The following is a 14,172-nucleotide window of genomic DNA, read 5'->3' on the forward strand; positions in this document are numbered from 1 at the left end:
AGAAACTTTTAAAAAAATATTCTTAAGGCTTATATCTATCGCTTAAAATAATAAAAAAAAATCGATTTTTTGAAAATTCTATAGGGAGTGCCCCCCTTAAAAAATATTGAGTAACAAACTCTTTCTTTCTTTCAGGACCTAAAAAAGTGTGCGGAAAGCCGATTTCATGGGTTTATTTTTTTGTGTAGTTTGTGTTTCTTGTACAAAAATAAAATTTTCTTATTTCTAATGTATTTTTTTACGAATAAAATAAAAACTACGCACCCTGTAAAAAAGTAAGTAGTAACAAATTTGTAGATCATTTTTAGTAGCCCAATTTCCAAGTATTATAAGTATGTAGGGCTCCGAAAAAGCAACGTTTTTCTAATCCTTGACATTTTTAAAATCTCGGGCGTTGTTTAGCTAAACATTTTCATTTTCGATTGATTTTTAAAATTTTGTAAATGCTAGAACTCTGATATTTTTTTTTAACGAAAAAAGTCATAAAAATAAATTGTTCGGCTTTCCGGGTACTACGAATGGCCCTACATACAATTTTTGAATCATAAAAAAATTGGTAACAACTTTTTTGAAAATGCTCTAGCTTCTGGAATTGGCATCGAAAATAGGTTGAAAAATGTACATTTCTCAATATAGTCAAAACAATTTATGGGGTAAACTACCCCAAAATAAGTTACGATTATATGAAAAAATAGCCCAATAGGTGTAAATTGAAGTAAAAAATTCTGGAAATATATGTTACACGCGAGAATAAAATAAAATGTATGAGACTAAAAATCATCATAACACCTTTTTATTCACTTTACGTTGTACAGTATTTGTATTTATTTATGAAAAATTCCTATAGCTAAATAGCCCTAGAAGTAACAGGTGATACATATTACAAGTAGAATATGACGGCGATCTATTTGACGATTTAAATCAAAAATAGGTATTTAACAAAAGTAAAGAAATAAAGTATAATGTACATAAATAGATGTAGATTGGACGGTGTAGAGAGCGAAGCGTGGCTGTTTGGCGCACATGATGTAAGGGGGAGGCTGAAGGGGTTAGTGGAAACAGTTTGGAGGGGGAAGGGTACTGATGGGGGATACTGGAGGGAGACTGATGGGGGATTCCTGAAGGGTGGAGGGAAGGGTTGATCGTACCAGTGTTTGGCAGATATGCTGCGGTAGGATGTTGAGGGGAAAGGAATATTTGTCGGAGACGCAGACGGACTTAGGGAAGGAGTACTATTGACAATATTACATCTTGCAGCACATGATGGATAGAAAACTAGCCAAAAATGATGCCGAAGTGTACGCTTTTTTATAGATTTAAAAGGCGCGTTCCCGTCGGTGGACAATGGGAGATTGTGGGAGGCAGTGGAAGAGAGGGAAGTGTAGAGAAGCGCCATCGAGAGGGTAAGGGTGGTATATGCAAATGAGTTGGTCATTTTTTTTAACAGGGACATGAATTGGCTCTAGTACAAATCGCCTGATCTATTTCTGACGTTTTTTCCAGGATTTTTTAGCTTTTATTTTATTTGTTCAGTAATCACACAATTGTACAACTAATCCAATTTCATATCGTAACCATTAAGAATAGGTCTAAAATATGTACAACCTTTTTTGTGCGCTATAAAATTGTGAACATTTTTTCAAATGACCATGTTCGACCTAAAATTAACAGTTCTCGAGTTATTTTGAAAAACATGTTATCGTTTAATACTTTCCAGCATGGCGGGCCTTTGCCGCACACATATGATTGATGAATTTTTACTATGTATATGTTTATAAAGCGATTCCGAACGTATCTGTGAAAAAAATGCTACTTGTACGATTTTTTTTCAAATCCTTCATTGACTAGACTAGAGGTGGAAATAAGTTAGATAAGCATGAAAGTATTGTTGCATGAAAGGGGTAACACAAGGTCAGAATCATGAATGAAGGGGGTGTTATGTAAGATATAGAAGAAGAGAAGGAAGGAGGAAGAGAAATGGAGAAGGAAAACTCTAAACATTGTAAATAGTAGATAAGTATTAGGTGTTAGCCGCGGAGGCAGAGGCTGGCAATATGAGGCAAAGCGGGAAAATAGCAACATGCGTGCGAGGCGAAGCGAAGCGAGGATGGTTAGGCTAAAAAAGCGAGTGGCTTAGGTAGAAGGTGTAGATGGATGTTAATTTTTTAAAGGTATTTGTAAGAAAATCCTGTAAAAAATGGAAGTGTAAGCAATTCAATTTTTAAGTAACTACATTCATGCATGCACTCATAAATATTTTTAATTTAAAGATTTAAGTTTTACCAATGTGTAATTTCGAGGGTAGGATTTGATGTGTTAAATAAGTAACTAAAAAGTAATTTTCTAAAGTGATATTGAGAAGGCGCATTTCTAATTTTTATAGGTAGTTTGTTTCAAATACGAGCACCACGAATAATAAAAGAGTAAAGCAAATTATTCATGAATAATTGTCTTCTTTTGGCGACGTTAAAAAGTCCTGCTCTTCCTCTATATTGAGTAATACGTTCACTTTTGGGGATGTTATAGATAAACCCAATGCAAGCATTAAGCGTGCGCTCAAGCTTAATATTTAGCCCATCAGTAATATCTTTGTACACTGTACAGCCGTACTCGAAGAAAGTTAAGTTGTTGGAGGACTTTAAATGTTTTCCTCGAAATATCTGCTACTTGTTCATTCCAAGTAAGAAATCGAATAAGAATATAGCCCAAATCCTTCACACATTCTGTAAAGGGGATGAGACGTCCATCGATCAAGAGAAGAGGTAGGGCTGCAATTGTTTCAAGGGATGGAAGGGAAGAAGGTCATATGATTATAGCCATATTTTGAGCAGGGTTAAGAGTAAGGACACTTGTCAAGGTCCACTGAACCACCAGATCAATGTCCGCTTGTACCTGTTGAAAAAAACTCTTAAGATTGGCGAAAGGCCCGGAAAGGTAAAGATTAAAGTCGTCAGCATATTTTTGATAGTTGCAATGTCGAAATTCGCTACCAAGTTCAGAGGTGTAAATATTAAATAAAGTGGATGCAAGCTTGGATCCCTGAGGGACACCACTCTTAACCTCCCCACAAACTGTCCGTTTGTCATTGCTAATTTTTAGTTTTTTCGATCGATTACTAAGATACGATTCAAACTATTTAACAAACATGTTTGAGAGGTGGAGCGAGTTGAGCCTAGTCAATAGTCGATTATGGTTAACTGTATCAAAAATCTTAGAAAAGTCAAAAAGAACAACAACGGTTATTTTCCATATGCGAAATCCGTAAACTCAACTAACTAAAGGTTACACCTGTTTGGTAATTTTCTTATACATATACTCGTAACTGCTTTTGGTGTAGTTTACCCTCATACAATTTTTTGAATAAATTGAGAAATACACATTTTTCAACCCGCTTTGTGATGAAGTTGTTCTGTTCGGTTTTGTACTTGGAACTTACTTTATCTTGCAGGAATATGATAAAATGCACTTAAGTGTGTTTACCCCTTATAAATTAATTTTTTTGTGAAAATGCAAAAATACTTCAACTTTATTTTATTGTAAATGGGTATTTGGCACCACCATTTTTGGGGGTGTGTCTTTACCCCCTAAAACCCATTTTGGGCACGTAAGAAAAAATACGTAGCGCTTAGTTTTTCGAGTATACTACAACATATGCCAGAATGAAGAAAATCGGAGTGGGACACCTACCTAGGTTCCCTTGTAACTCCAGTTCCGAACTATGGCTCAGGTTCGTAATGATACCATATTTTCAATCACTTTTCGCATTTGATATTAAGCAGTGATGTGCAAAATGACTAACGAGTTGGATCCGGTTGCGCGTCCGGAAAACCCGAACTGCCCCAAAAGTATTAATAATGAATATTTAGAATTCGATGGTTCGGGCCCCTTAGGGTGTTTGAGTCTGGGTTTCGGGTTGGGTAACGGATAACGTTCACGGAGCAACTCTGCACGAGTCCATCTGTGCATGTCGGTGTCGACAGGTATAAATGTGCACGTTTTTGGCAACAGGGATAACCATGCACCGACCCAGTTTACAAAACACAATAGTAAATACATTCTTCTTGTGCTCATTCTACGTATTCCTAATTTTTTTAAACATATTATGAAATTTAGGAACTTGATCATCTTATTTTTAATGTAAATTTTCGCAAAATACCATATTCAAGTGTTTTTCCTCTTATTGCACCTACCTATTGAGAAAGGTCACTTTTGTAACCTTTTTGAAAACTTATGTTATTTAAACAGCTAGTTATTTCTGCTATAGTTTCATTATTTCATTTGTGAATATCACTTTTTCTTAACTTCAATTTGCAATCGAAAAATTAGCTTTGTGAACTCTTAATTCCAATTATTAGGTTTGGAATATATTTATAATTAATATGGAAAAAGTATTTCTTCGTATGACCGTGGCAATTAATACTATTTTCTAACTATGTCTTAGATTGTTACCGAACTCTTATAAAAATGAATATTATGATGGCAAATTGTCCAATGAATAGTTTTTTCGTGCAGGACAAAAATGTTTTCACATGAAGAAATAGGTATTATTCATATAATCGTGAAATTATTCAAACAAAATATTTTACTATCATCATTGATTAAAAAACTAACTCAACACGTGTATAGAAAATGTATTCATTTCGCGACTTAGCTGTAAGAATCAAATATTAAAAGAAATATAAATTGTTCAAAATGAGTTAGAAGAATGAGAGTGTACTGCAATTACTGATTAATCATGATCTATGGAAAAGATTTTTTCAGTTTTAATTAACCTTAATATGACGTAAAAATACAATTATTCACTTATCGGGCATTCTCTCGAAACCCATAAGAGTGCCTTAAAATCATGAAACTTTAAAAATGATTATTTATTCTAATTCTCTGATGAATTGTGAATAAAATATTCAAGCACAAAAGTATTTGTAACATATAACCATGTGAAGGGTTCAAGATAAGCAATTATGAAAATTATGGAAAAATAGACTTTCAAACAAAAAATTTCATATTACTTTTGACCGCCACAGGTCCATTGAAAGTAAGTTGAAAATCTGATCGCAGTAATTGAGACGTCCCCAGTTGGGAGGGTAATATCTGTGTACGCGAACCTTTTAATGAAAAGTCTAATCGTATTAATTGAGACGTGCACAATTGGGAGAGTTCCACCCTTGTACGTGGGCTCTAAAATAATTAATTTGATACTATTAATTGATGCGCTCACGGTTAGAAGTCTTCTATATATATATAGGTAGACATTTAAATGCAAAGTCTAGTCGTATTAATTGAGACGTGCACAGTTGGCAAGCTACTATCTGTACACATAGACTTGTAAGTTGAAAATCTGATCGTATCAATTGTGACGTGCACAGTTAGGAGGGCAGCATCTGTGCACGTGGACTTTCAGGTTGAAATCTGTTCACAGTAATTGAGACGTGCACAGTTGGGAGAGTACCATCTGTGCGCGTGAAGTTTCAAGTTAAAAGTCTGATCGCATTAATAAAGACGTGGATAGTTGGGAGTCTCTGATCTGTGCATGTGGACTTGTAAGTTAAAAATATGATCACATTAATTAGAGCGTGCGCAATTAGGAGTCTCTCACCTGTCCAGTGCACAGTTAAGAGTGCCCGATCTGTGCACGTTGATTTGCATTTTAAAATCTGATATTAATTATTAAGATGTACAGAGTTGGGTGTCCCCCATATATGTACGTACGCCGTTGAGAGTGTTCCATCTGTTCACATAAAACGTTAGTTGGGCACAGTCTGTGAACGTCTCAATGTCCACCTGTACAGTTGGTAGTGTCTCATCTGCGCACGTGCACAGTTGTATCACGTGTCCATCGACGTGCACAGTTGGAATTGTTCTAACTCTGCAGTTGCACATATGGGAGACTGCCAACTGTGCATGTTGAAATTGAGGCTTGCACAGATGGATTGATGCACAGTTGTGTCTATGGCCATTCACGTGTACAGATAGACTCGTGCACAGTTGCTTCGAAAACAGTTGTGTGATCTTTCGGATTTTATGGCTGGGTTACTAACTTGAAACCAAACTCTTGATCAGTAATGTAGGTGAGTAATATCACTAAAGTCGTCTAAGTCCATCAGAAATACTTCAGTGTTGGAGTTTGTACTACTTTCATATGAAATCTTACACTGAATAAAGTATTTCCCCAAATCTCTATGTCGATGCTGATCCCAGCCTGAACAATCCATTAGGTTTTCTTATTCATTTAAATCTACATCAACTTAGTTTTTTATTATACCTTCTTTTCTTGGTAGAAAGGGGTATCGGCAAATGGTCAGGGCTGATTCCGTGGTTACAGAAATTTTTTTGGATATGAACCCGTGATTGAGTAATGTGTCAATTTGAATGATCCAAATGTTCGTTAAAATCCGCATTTAATTTTAATAAATAATTCATTCGTTTCACGTAGCATTTAAAGAAGCCTTGGAACTCGCTAAGCTGTATGACATTCCGAGAATGACGTTCCCATCTTCTTAAGAGCTGGCATCGATTCAAGCGTTTTCCATTATTCACAAATTTTAAACATGAAAGGTTGGCGTCACTATATTGACTAGTTTAATCGAAGATAGATTCACCTGTTTCGATGTCATTCCGAATAGTAAATTCTCTAAATCTATATTTATCATGAGCCGAGTGGAACAGAATTGATCGCACTATTCGCATTCTGTTTAGGCTTGGTCCCCTGGATTCATAGGTTCATGTAGAGTATATTCATATGTCTCAATAAACTATTAATTTATTTTACAGCTTCTGAGGCAGTTCTTAATGAAGAGTCACAAGGAAGTGTACAGAGCACGGCAACAACCGAGTCAGAAAAAGTAAAAGTAAAGAATCGACGAATGGAAATTAATTTTGACCCAGACGAAGGTCCTTTTACAGTTGATAAAATTGCGGAATACGAGTGGCCCCTTGATAGAAAGGGTGAAACATTCATGGTGCAAGAACAAATTTCTCAGTATCTTGGAGTGAAGTCGTTCAAGAGAAAATATCCAGATTTAAAACGCAGGATAGTCGATATGGAAGAAAGGAACTACTTGAGAGAAAATGGATTAGTTAGTGAATCAATGTGTGACATGGGTAAGAAGATAACTTTATTCAGTACTCATTTCAGAGGGGAATGTCAATCAGTAATTGATTGTGAGATAAGTTTTAAACATATTATAAATTAAAATGTTCAGTGAAAGACGTTGTGTTTTAGAATGGGCCAGATGATGTGCGTGTGTTTGTATAAAGTGTAGCTGTTGTTTTTTTGCTTTTGTTATAAAGACGAGCTTGCTAGTATAGTTCTAGGATTCTGAGCCCTTACAGCCTTTTTTCATATCGTCCGTTTTTCGGCTTAAAAGGTTCATTTTCGTGTGTATTTTGGAATTTTGTAAACGCTTTAACTCTGTTAATTATTGGTTTATTCTGAAAAAAATCATCAGGATAAGTTGTTCAACTTTTTGAATATTATAAATATCCGTACAGAAAACTTTGGAATTTTGAAAAAAATTGGTCGCAAAAATATTCAAAATGCGCTCACTTTTTGAATTTTAATCCAAAATGGCTGCCTAACGAACTTGACCTTTAGTTTAGGACACTAAAAGAGTGGACCAGAGGTCAATCTAATAGAATGATTTTTTCAAAAGTTATTTTGCTCACAGAAAGACATTTACATTCGTAAAAACCTGTTTTTCGGATTCAGGGGGTCTCCAAACGTAGACATTTGACAAAAACTGGGGTGGTCAAATTTTACACAAATTTAATACCTCCTTTAATGAGCATGTAAAAATATTGCCAAAACCCAGGAATTGAAGTGGAAAATGAAGGCAATTTTTCAAATTCAGTTTTTGCTATTAATATCGGATAATGGTATTAATGCTAAAAAGCTCCACGGATGCTCCGAAAACTTGAAACTACAAGTTATAAACATAATTTCATTAATCACCAAAATTGAAAATGTAAAAATTCGCTGTATTCCTAATTTTCATTATCGGGTCTTGGCCATTTTTTATTGCATTTGTGTCACTGGAAAATTTTGAAATACCGGAAAAAGTTTCTCCTATTTACACAGGTTTTATCGAAGCTGCATATTCTATTCATTTTAAATTAATTATACATTTTCCGGATCTAATTATGCTTCTTTTTTGCTTTTTATGGATTTCGAATTTGAGCATTTTTTTCGGCCCACCCTAATGACCATGATGACTAAACACGTTATCCAAAATCTTGGTGTCGGATTTTAATATTTAATGTTGTTCTTATAGACGCATTGAGAGATCGGCAGACACCTGATCCACTTTAGAAAACTTAAAATAAAATACTAAAATACTAAAAATAAAAAAACTTAAAATCTTATTGATTTTTATTCCCGGTGTCGTCGACACATGTATTATTGCCTACATTTCCAATCAGAGAAAACATTTTATACCGTCTATTTTTCATGTGAAATTTACAGAAGTTCCAGTTTGGCATCCCTCCCCGCACCTACCATGCTTGTAGCGTAGTTATTTTTTCAATTTAAATTCTTGAAATATTCAATGACGTTTGTATGACTTTCTAAGTCTGACTGTTTGAGGAGCAGTTATTTTCACTAAGAAGAATTTGAAAATATACTTCCCTAATTCACAGAGCAAAGAAAGGATGAAAAGCGAGTCATTAACATTGATTGAATAAAAAACAAGTACATTTATTGTACCTATACTGAGTGACTAAAGATACCTAGAAAGCCACATTCACTATTTGTAATACTTTTAAAACCCTCGGATGACCTAAGTACACTTGTCTCGTGGTCGTTTAGATTTACTAAAAGAACACAGGGTCCTGCACCAGCTCAATGTCTTGGTTATCCGTAACATAAGGGATAATTTTAGAATCTTAAGTTAATACTGCAGAAAATATTCCTCGTAGCTGTCGATCAACTCCCACGAAGTTGGTGCCCACCCAGTATGGGATAATCAATGATACAAGTTTCGATATTCCTGCGCGGAAGTTAAGCCAAGTTTTAACATAATCAGAAGTCAGAGATTGATCTTAATCCAATTTGCGAGCCCACAGAGTGCATGAAAATTTTGACTCGGACTACGATATGAGCCAACCCTCTCATCGGATCGAAGATTATCTTAGTCACCACGTTCAGCTCCGCTAGTGGTCGAATCTGAAAACAAAAGCAATCGGAAGCTGGTCTCCACAAAATCCCCAATGCTCTGAAATAATAATTCGACCGGTCGACCCTTATCCCGAGCCTCTCCTCAAGGAATTGGTAGCGAAACGGTAATCTTCACTTTCATCCTGAGCAAGTTGATTAAGAGTTCGTATTGCCAGATCGGGCAAAGATGTGCAGCCGCAGGTCATGGCCTTCAACATATTTATTCGAACCTCCTCGTCCCAGGACGATCTGCAGAGGAACTTCTGAAAAGTAAAATTCTGAAGATGGATCCAGATGCGACGAAACATTGCCACCGCAAAATCACATTTGCTAATTCCGTTTAAGGTTTCGGTTAGAGCACATTATTTAGAGACAGACCGTTCTCTGTTCTTTGAGATGCATTAAATACTACTCGTTGTTTTGTGCTTGATTTACGATCCTTGAGTAGGCATTGGTGGGGTAAGTAGTACCCAGTAGTAGGTTAAAGGTCCTCAACCTTCGCAACCAATTCCATCTTACACATTTGCATATATTCTTATATGACGTGCGTGTAAGACTTACACAGTTCAGGTCCTTTTGAAAACGTCTCTCCATCTGAAAAAGAGCACGTTGTACTTGTACATCAATGCTTGGAGACAAACAGTTTCTTCCATTCATCCTCGGCAATACTAACCTAAGAAAATTTTGCAGATGTGTCCTTCTGGACAATAACTCGGCGTAACAACGATAAATGTTTGTCGCCTACCGTGCTTTGTAAACTCACGATCGATGATTGACCTGAATGAGGCTCATCCGACATGAGTCCGGATAAAATCCAACCCAACAATATCCGTTGAGCGGTTGGAGTTACCAATTCTCCCCTCCTTAATCGTTCTTCAAGGACGTATGCATATACGTCAACGCCCAGAATCATCCATAATATACCTGCTTAATGAAAGAAAGGGTCTGTCAAATTCAACGCTTAAATTATGTCAATCCTCAATGACGAGACCGTCAGGAGGAAGTGCGCCTAGGCCTTTATGGAGACAATACCTTTCGTATATCTGGATAGGTGGCTTCCAACGCTCAAAACAGTGATGACTTCCGGTGTATGCGGTAACCTGATCCGTTGTACCAGGTATTCTCAAACAAACGAATCCTGATCTCAATGGTACAGCAGAACTTGTGTAAGGGGACGTCATCCATTTGATCCTTCAGTATTGACGAGAACCCATTCGAGAATCACCGTCCCGCTTGGTAACATAGTAGGTTGTGACAAATGTGAAATGACTTCAGCTACAGAGTTTTTAGCCAAATTAGTAACAATTAAGCTATTCAGATTGAGCTTGGAGGAACGTTAATGATTCGCAGGAGAAGGAAGAGCTAGTAATTAGGTGGTTTGGATTCGGAATTGGTTTTATGTGAGGTGGAAGGTATCATCGAGCAATGCATCCCATTACAAGGCTAACAACGTTTAGTAGAACTACATGCATTAAGCATATGCTTACCTAGACAGTTAAAACACAACTTATTTGGTCTAAAAGTCTCTTTCCGCACCTTGACAGTCTTCGAACGGAAATTAGGAGAAGCGGAATCCATATGCTTACCAGAGCAAAAGTGACAAATGCCTTTCTTTAAATCGGCATTGCGTGCATGTGTGGATATTCCTTTTTTACTATCCTGGTTGTTGCCTGATAATACCTTGGACGTGTGGGTGCTACCGATTTCCGAATTGTGAACAACTTTCAAGGTGGTCACTTTGCCCACCAGAAAAGTATATAAGGCTTGGTACTTTGGCTACGTAGTAGAAGCTCCTAAGCTGTTCTACCATGATTTTCGAGTCGACGTGTCCAAACTTTGAACAAACATGTATGCAAGTATGTCATCCCACTTTTGGGTATAATTCTTCAAATAAGCCTACGGTCTCAATAAAGTCGTTCAACTATGAACGAAGCTCTGATGCACTTTCCCTGGACATCACTAGAAAATTGAATAGTTTTGCCAAATATCTCTTTATCAGCACCCTGTTGTTGTTCTATCTGGTTAATAGTATCTGCCATGCTCTGTCGAAATTCTCAGTGGTCGTTGGGATATTGGCATTTAATTGAGAAGGCTCACTTGTTAAATTGTCTTTTAAGTAATGTAATTTTTTCACCTTTGGCAAAGGCTGTTCATCACCTACCATGGAAGTGAAAGCCACTTTTCGTGTCCTTTAATTAAAAATGTTGAGGGCAATCACTTAAATAAGCGTTTGACAGTAAGTATTTCTCCTCTGCTTGAGAAAAAAGTGCTAATTTAAAACAATCGCTTCTCGAATTTTCAATTTTTTCCGTGCCCATTATATTGTTATTCGCGTACATTTACCTCCACGTTTTCTCAAAGGAGTACAATCGCGCCTTCACTGTATTCTTATTTATCTTTTCTACACCGAGCGTTTTTAAAGTAGTAAAGGCGTTGCATATGTTTTTAAAATGCTCTTGCTGTTGAGCAACACATTAATGGAAAAGAATACATCGTTACCATTTAAAAAAAGGAAGAAATTTAAAGGAAAATATGACGCGAAAGATACGTTTGTTGCTCCTAATTTGACAGCTCGCGGTGCTAGAATTGTCCCTTATTGTCGCTATAACGTTCATGGCAGCTGTATATAGTCCGACCGGAAATATATTGTCAGTTAACGGTTTTCACCTGTTTCCTGTTCACAGACTTAGTGTATATATCATTGAGTACCGCTTGTACCCCTCACTCACTCCACTCACGGAGGAGCGTCCCCGCTCTGACACAATCAAGCTCAACATTCAAGATGGAGTGTTCTGATTGCGACGCGTAGGATGGATTCTATATTACACTTTTCTTTAGGTGAACCAAGCCGGTGTGGAATAGAATACTGTCACGTTGGCGGTGAATCACTTGTTCACTTCATGCATGAATCCCCACGCTCTTGTGCCGACACGCTCGATCGCTTATGGTAAAACACTTTATATGACTCGGAAGTTCCAAATATGCAATTTTGCACTTAAGAAAGTCAGTCCGTTCTGCAAAAATGCGATTTACTAGGGTTAGTCTGGCGTTGGAATATGTTACGACGGCACGCAGGGTTACGAGAGTAGGCTTTCTTCTGAAAGCAGGCAGAATGCCTATAGAGCTGGTCAGTTCACCGAGACGGCCGTAAGCGGATGAGTAAACCTAATTAGAGGAAAACTGAAGCAGAAAAGCCTCGCGATTGGAAACTTAATGGACATCGTAGGAGCCTTGAATTACAGGTCTGGAGATGTGGTTAGGGCGGCCATAATTGTACATGATGTGCCTATTGCACTCGTGGAATGGAAGTGCCACATGTTTGCCAACAGGGACCTACCTATAAAAAGGGTTATACCACTTCATGTGGAACCGTTGATTTGGAATATCTACAGGGAGGCGTGTTATCGCGCCTGCTATAGTACTTAGTAGTGTATGAACTGCTTCATCACCTGACAAGTCAGGGCCTCTGCGTTATAGGCTATTAAGACGATATACTAGTTACCGTACGCGGCCAGCATCTGGTGCACTCTTCGGAGGAATGCAGCAAGCACTGGGGATTGTAGATTCATGGTGTAAGAAGACTGGACTATTGGTCTATCTGAGTAAGACAGACGCGGTTGTATTTACTAAAAGGTATAAGTGGGGAACCACGAGTACACTAAAACTGGGAGGACCACAACTGGAAATCAAATAGTGAGCTAAATATCTAGGAGTCATTCTAGATAATAAGCTGCCATGGAACGAGCACCTGGAAAACAAATGCTAAAATCTAGTAGCGACTCTATGACTCTGTGGTGTATCCATAGGGAAAAGCTGGAGCTCGAAACTGGAGACACTTATGTGGATCTACACAGTGGTCTTACAACTCAGGCTGACCTATGCGGCGGTCGTCTGTTGGAGCAGGGTCGAACTCTCCACTGTGAAGTCTCGAGTGGAAAGGATCAGGAGACTGATTCTAAACGGCATCAGTGGTGTCTCAAAGTTGACACCGATGATGGCTCTAGGGGCACTAATAGGTTTAGAGCTCCTCCATCTCTGCATCAAGGCTGTGGCTACGAAGGCGGCCTGAAGATAAAATATGTTAAACGATAGAGGGATCTCGACAGTATTGAGAATCCCAATCAATATAGCAAGGAGGCCGAACTCGAGCATGTCCAGGGACAAGATGTACACTGGCCGTTACCTCTTCTACAAGAAGTAACGAATTAGCCTATCTATGAAAAAGGAATGGGCTAACAATGAGACACACCTGCCCAGTGATGGAGACAACTGCTTTACAGATCGCTCTCGGAACAAAGGGAACTCTGGATCCGTTGTATATCGTAGAAGGAATGGAATGGGTTTCACAATCGCGACGGGCTCCTAGCCACATTTCCATGATCTGAGATTATGGCCATGCTCCAGTGCGCCTAAAAGGTAAAGGAGTATGGCAACAAAACAAAAATCCGTATCTGCTCAGACAGCAGAGCTGCTATAATGGCCCTGAATAGAACAACAGCCACGTCGCTGTTACTATGGGAGTGTTTTGAGGCACTGAACGCGCTAGCAACAGAAAACCGAATAAATCTGCTTTGAATCCCTGGACACAGTGGCATTAAGGGCAATAAGATATCGGCTCGGGTGGAACAAAGTCAAAGTCCTAACAGAAATGTTTATGGGACATCAAAACCTTCGGTACCACAGACAGAAGATAGGGCTTGCAGAAAGTCCCCTCTATCGTCTCTGCGGAAGGGATAATGAGACCGATACTCATATCTATTGTCAGTGCCGCGCGATTGCGGGGAAACGTCTAACACTGACTGGCAGTTAATGCATCAATGAGTCAGAAATCTCAGCCAACGGCGTGGCTGCGATCCTCTTCCTATAGAGAGGGCTATAAGGTCACGCTTAGGGTTAAAAGAGTACACAACGGGATCACCTAAGGGAACGTTCATAAACCACGTGGCCATTTTTTCAGTCCATTTTGAACCCCCCTCCGTTCATGAAGCCTCATCGTAGCATTTATCCTCATCGACCCCTCC

The 14,172-nt window shown here is 38.1% G+C and overlaps 1 protein-coding gene across 3 annotated transcripts in view; it reads left to right on the forward strand.

Moving 5' to 3' along the window:
* Positions 1–14,172, forward strand: part of LOC117174965 — a 183,973-nt gene that overhangs the window by 133,307 nt on the left and 36,494 nt on the right. For all 3 annotated transcript variants that reach the window (XR_004467410.1, XM_033364436.1, XM_033364437.1), the window contains one exon: positions 6,772–7,101. Coding sequence is in view for 2 of the 3 variants with exons in the window: in XM_033364436.1 (XP_033220327.1) it covers positions 6,772–7,101 (330 nt within the window). In the remaining variant the exon portion in view is untranslated. The remainder of the gene's footprint in view (positions 1–6,771; positions 7,102–14,172) is intronic.

The sequence above is a fragment of the Belonocnema kinseyi genome, chromosome 6 (genome assembly GCF_010883055.1).
Source record: "Belonocnema kinseyi isolate 2016_QV_RU_SX_M_011 chromosome 6, B_treatae_v1, whole genome shotgun sequence".
NCBI lineage: Eukaryota > Metazoa > Arthropoda > Insecta > Hymenoptera > Cynipidae > Belonocnema > Belonocnema kinseyi.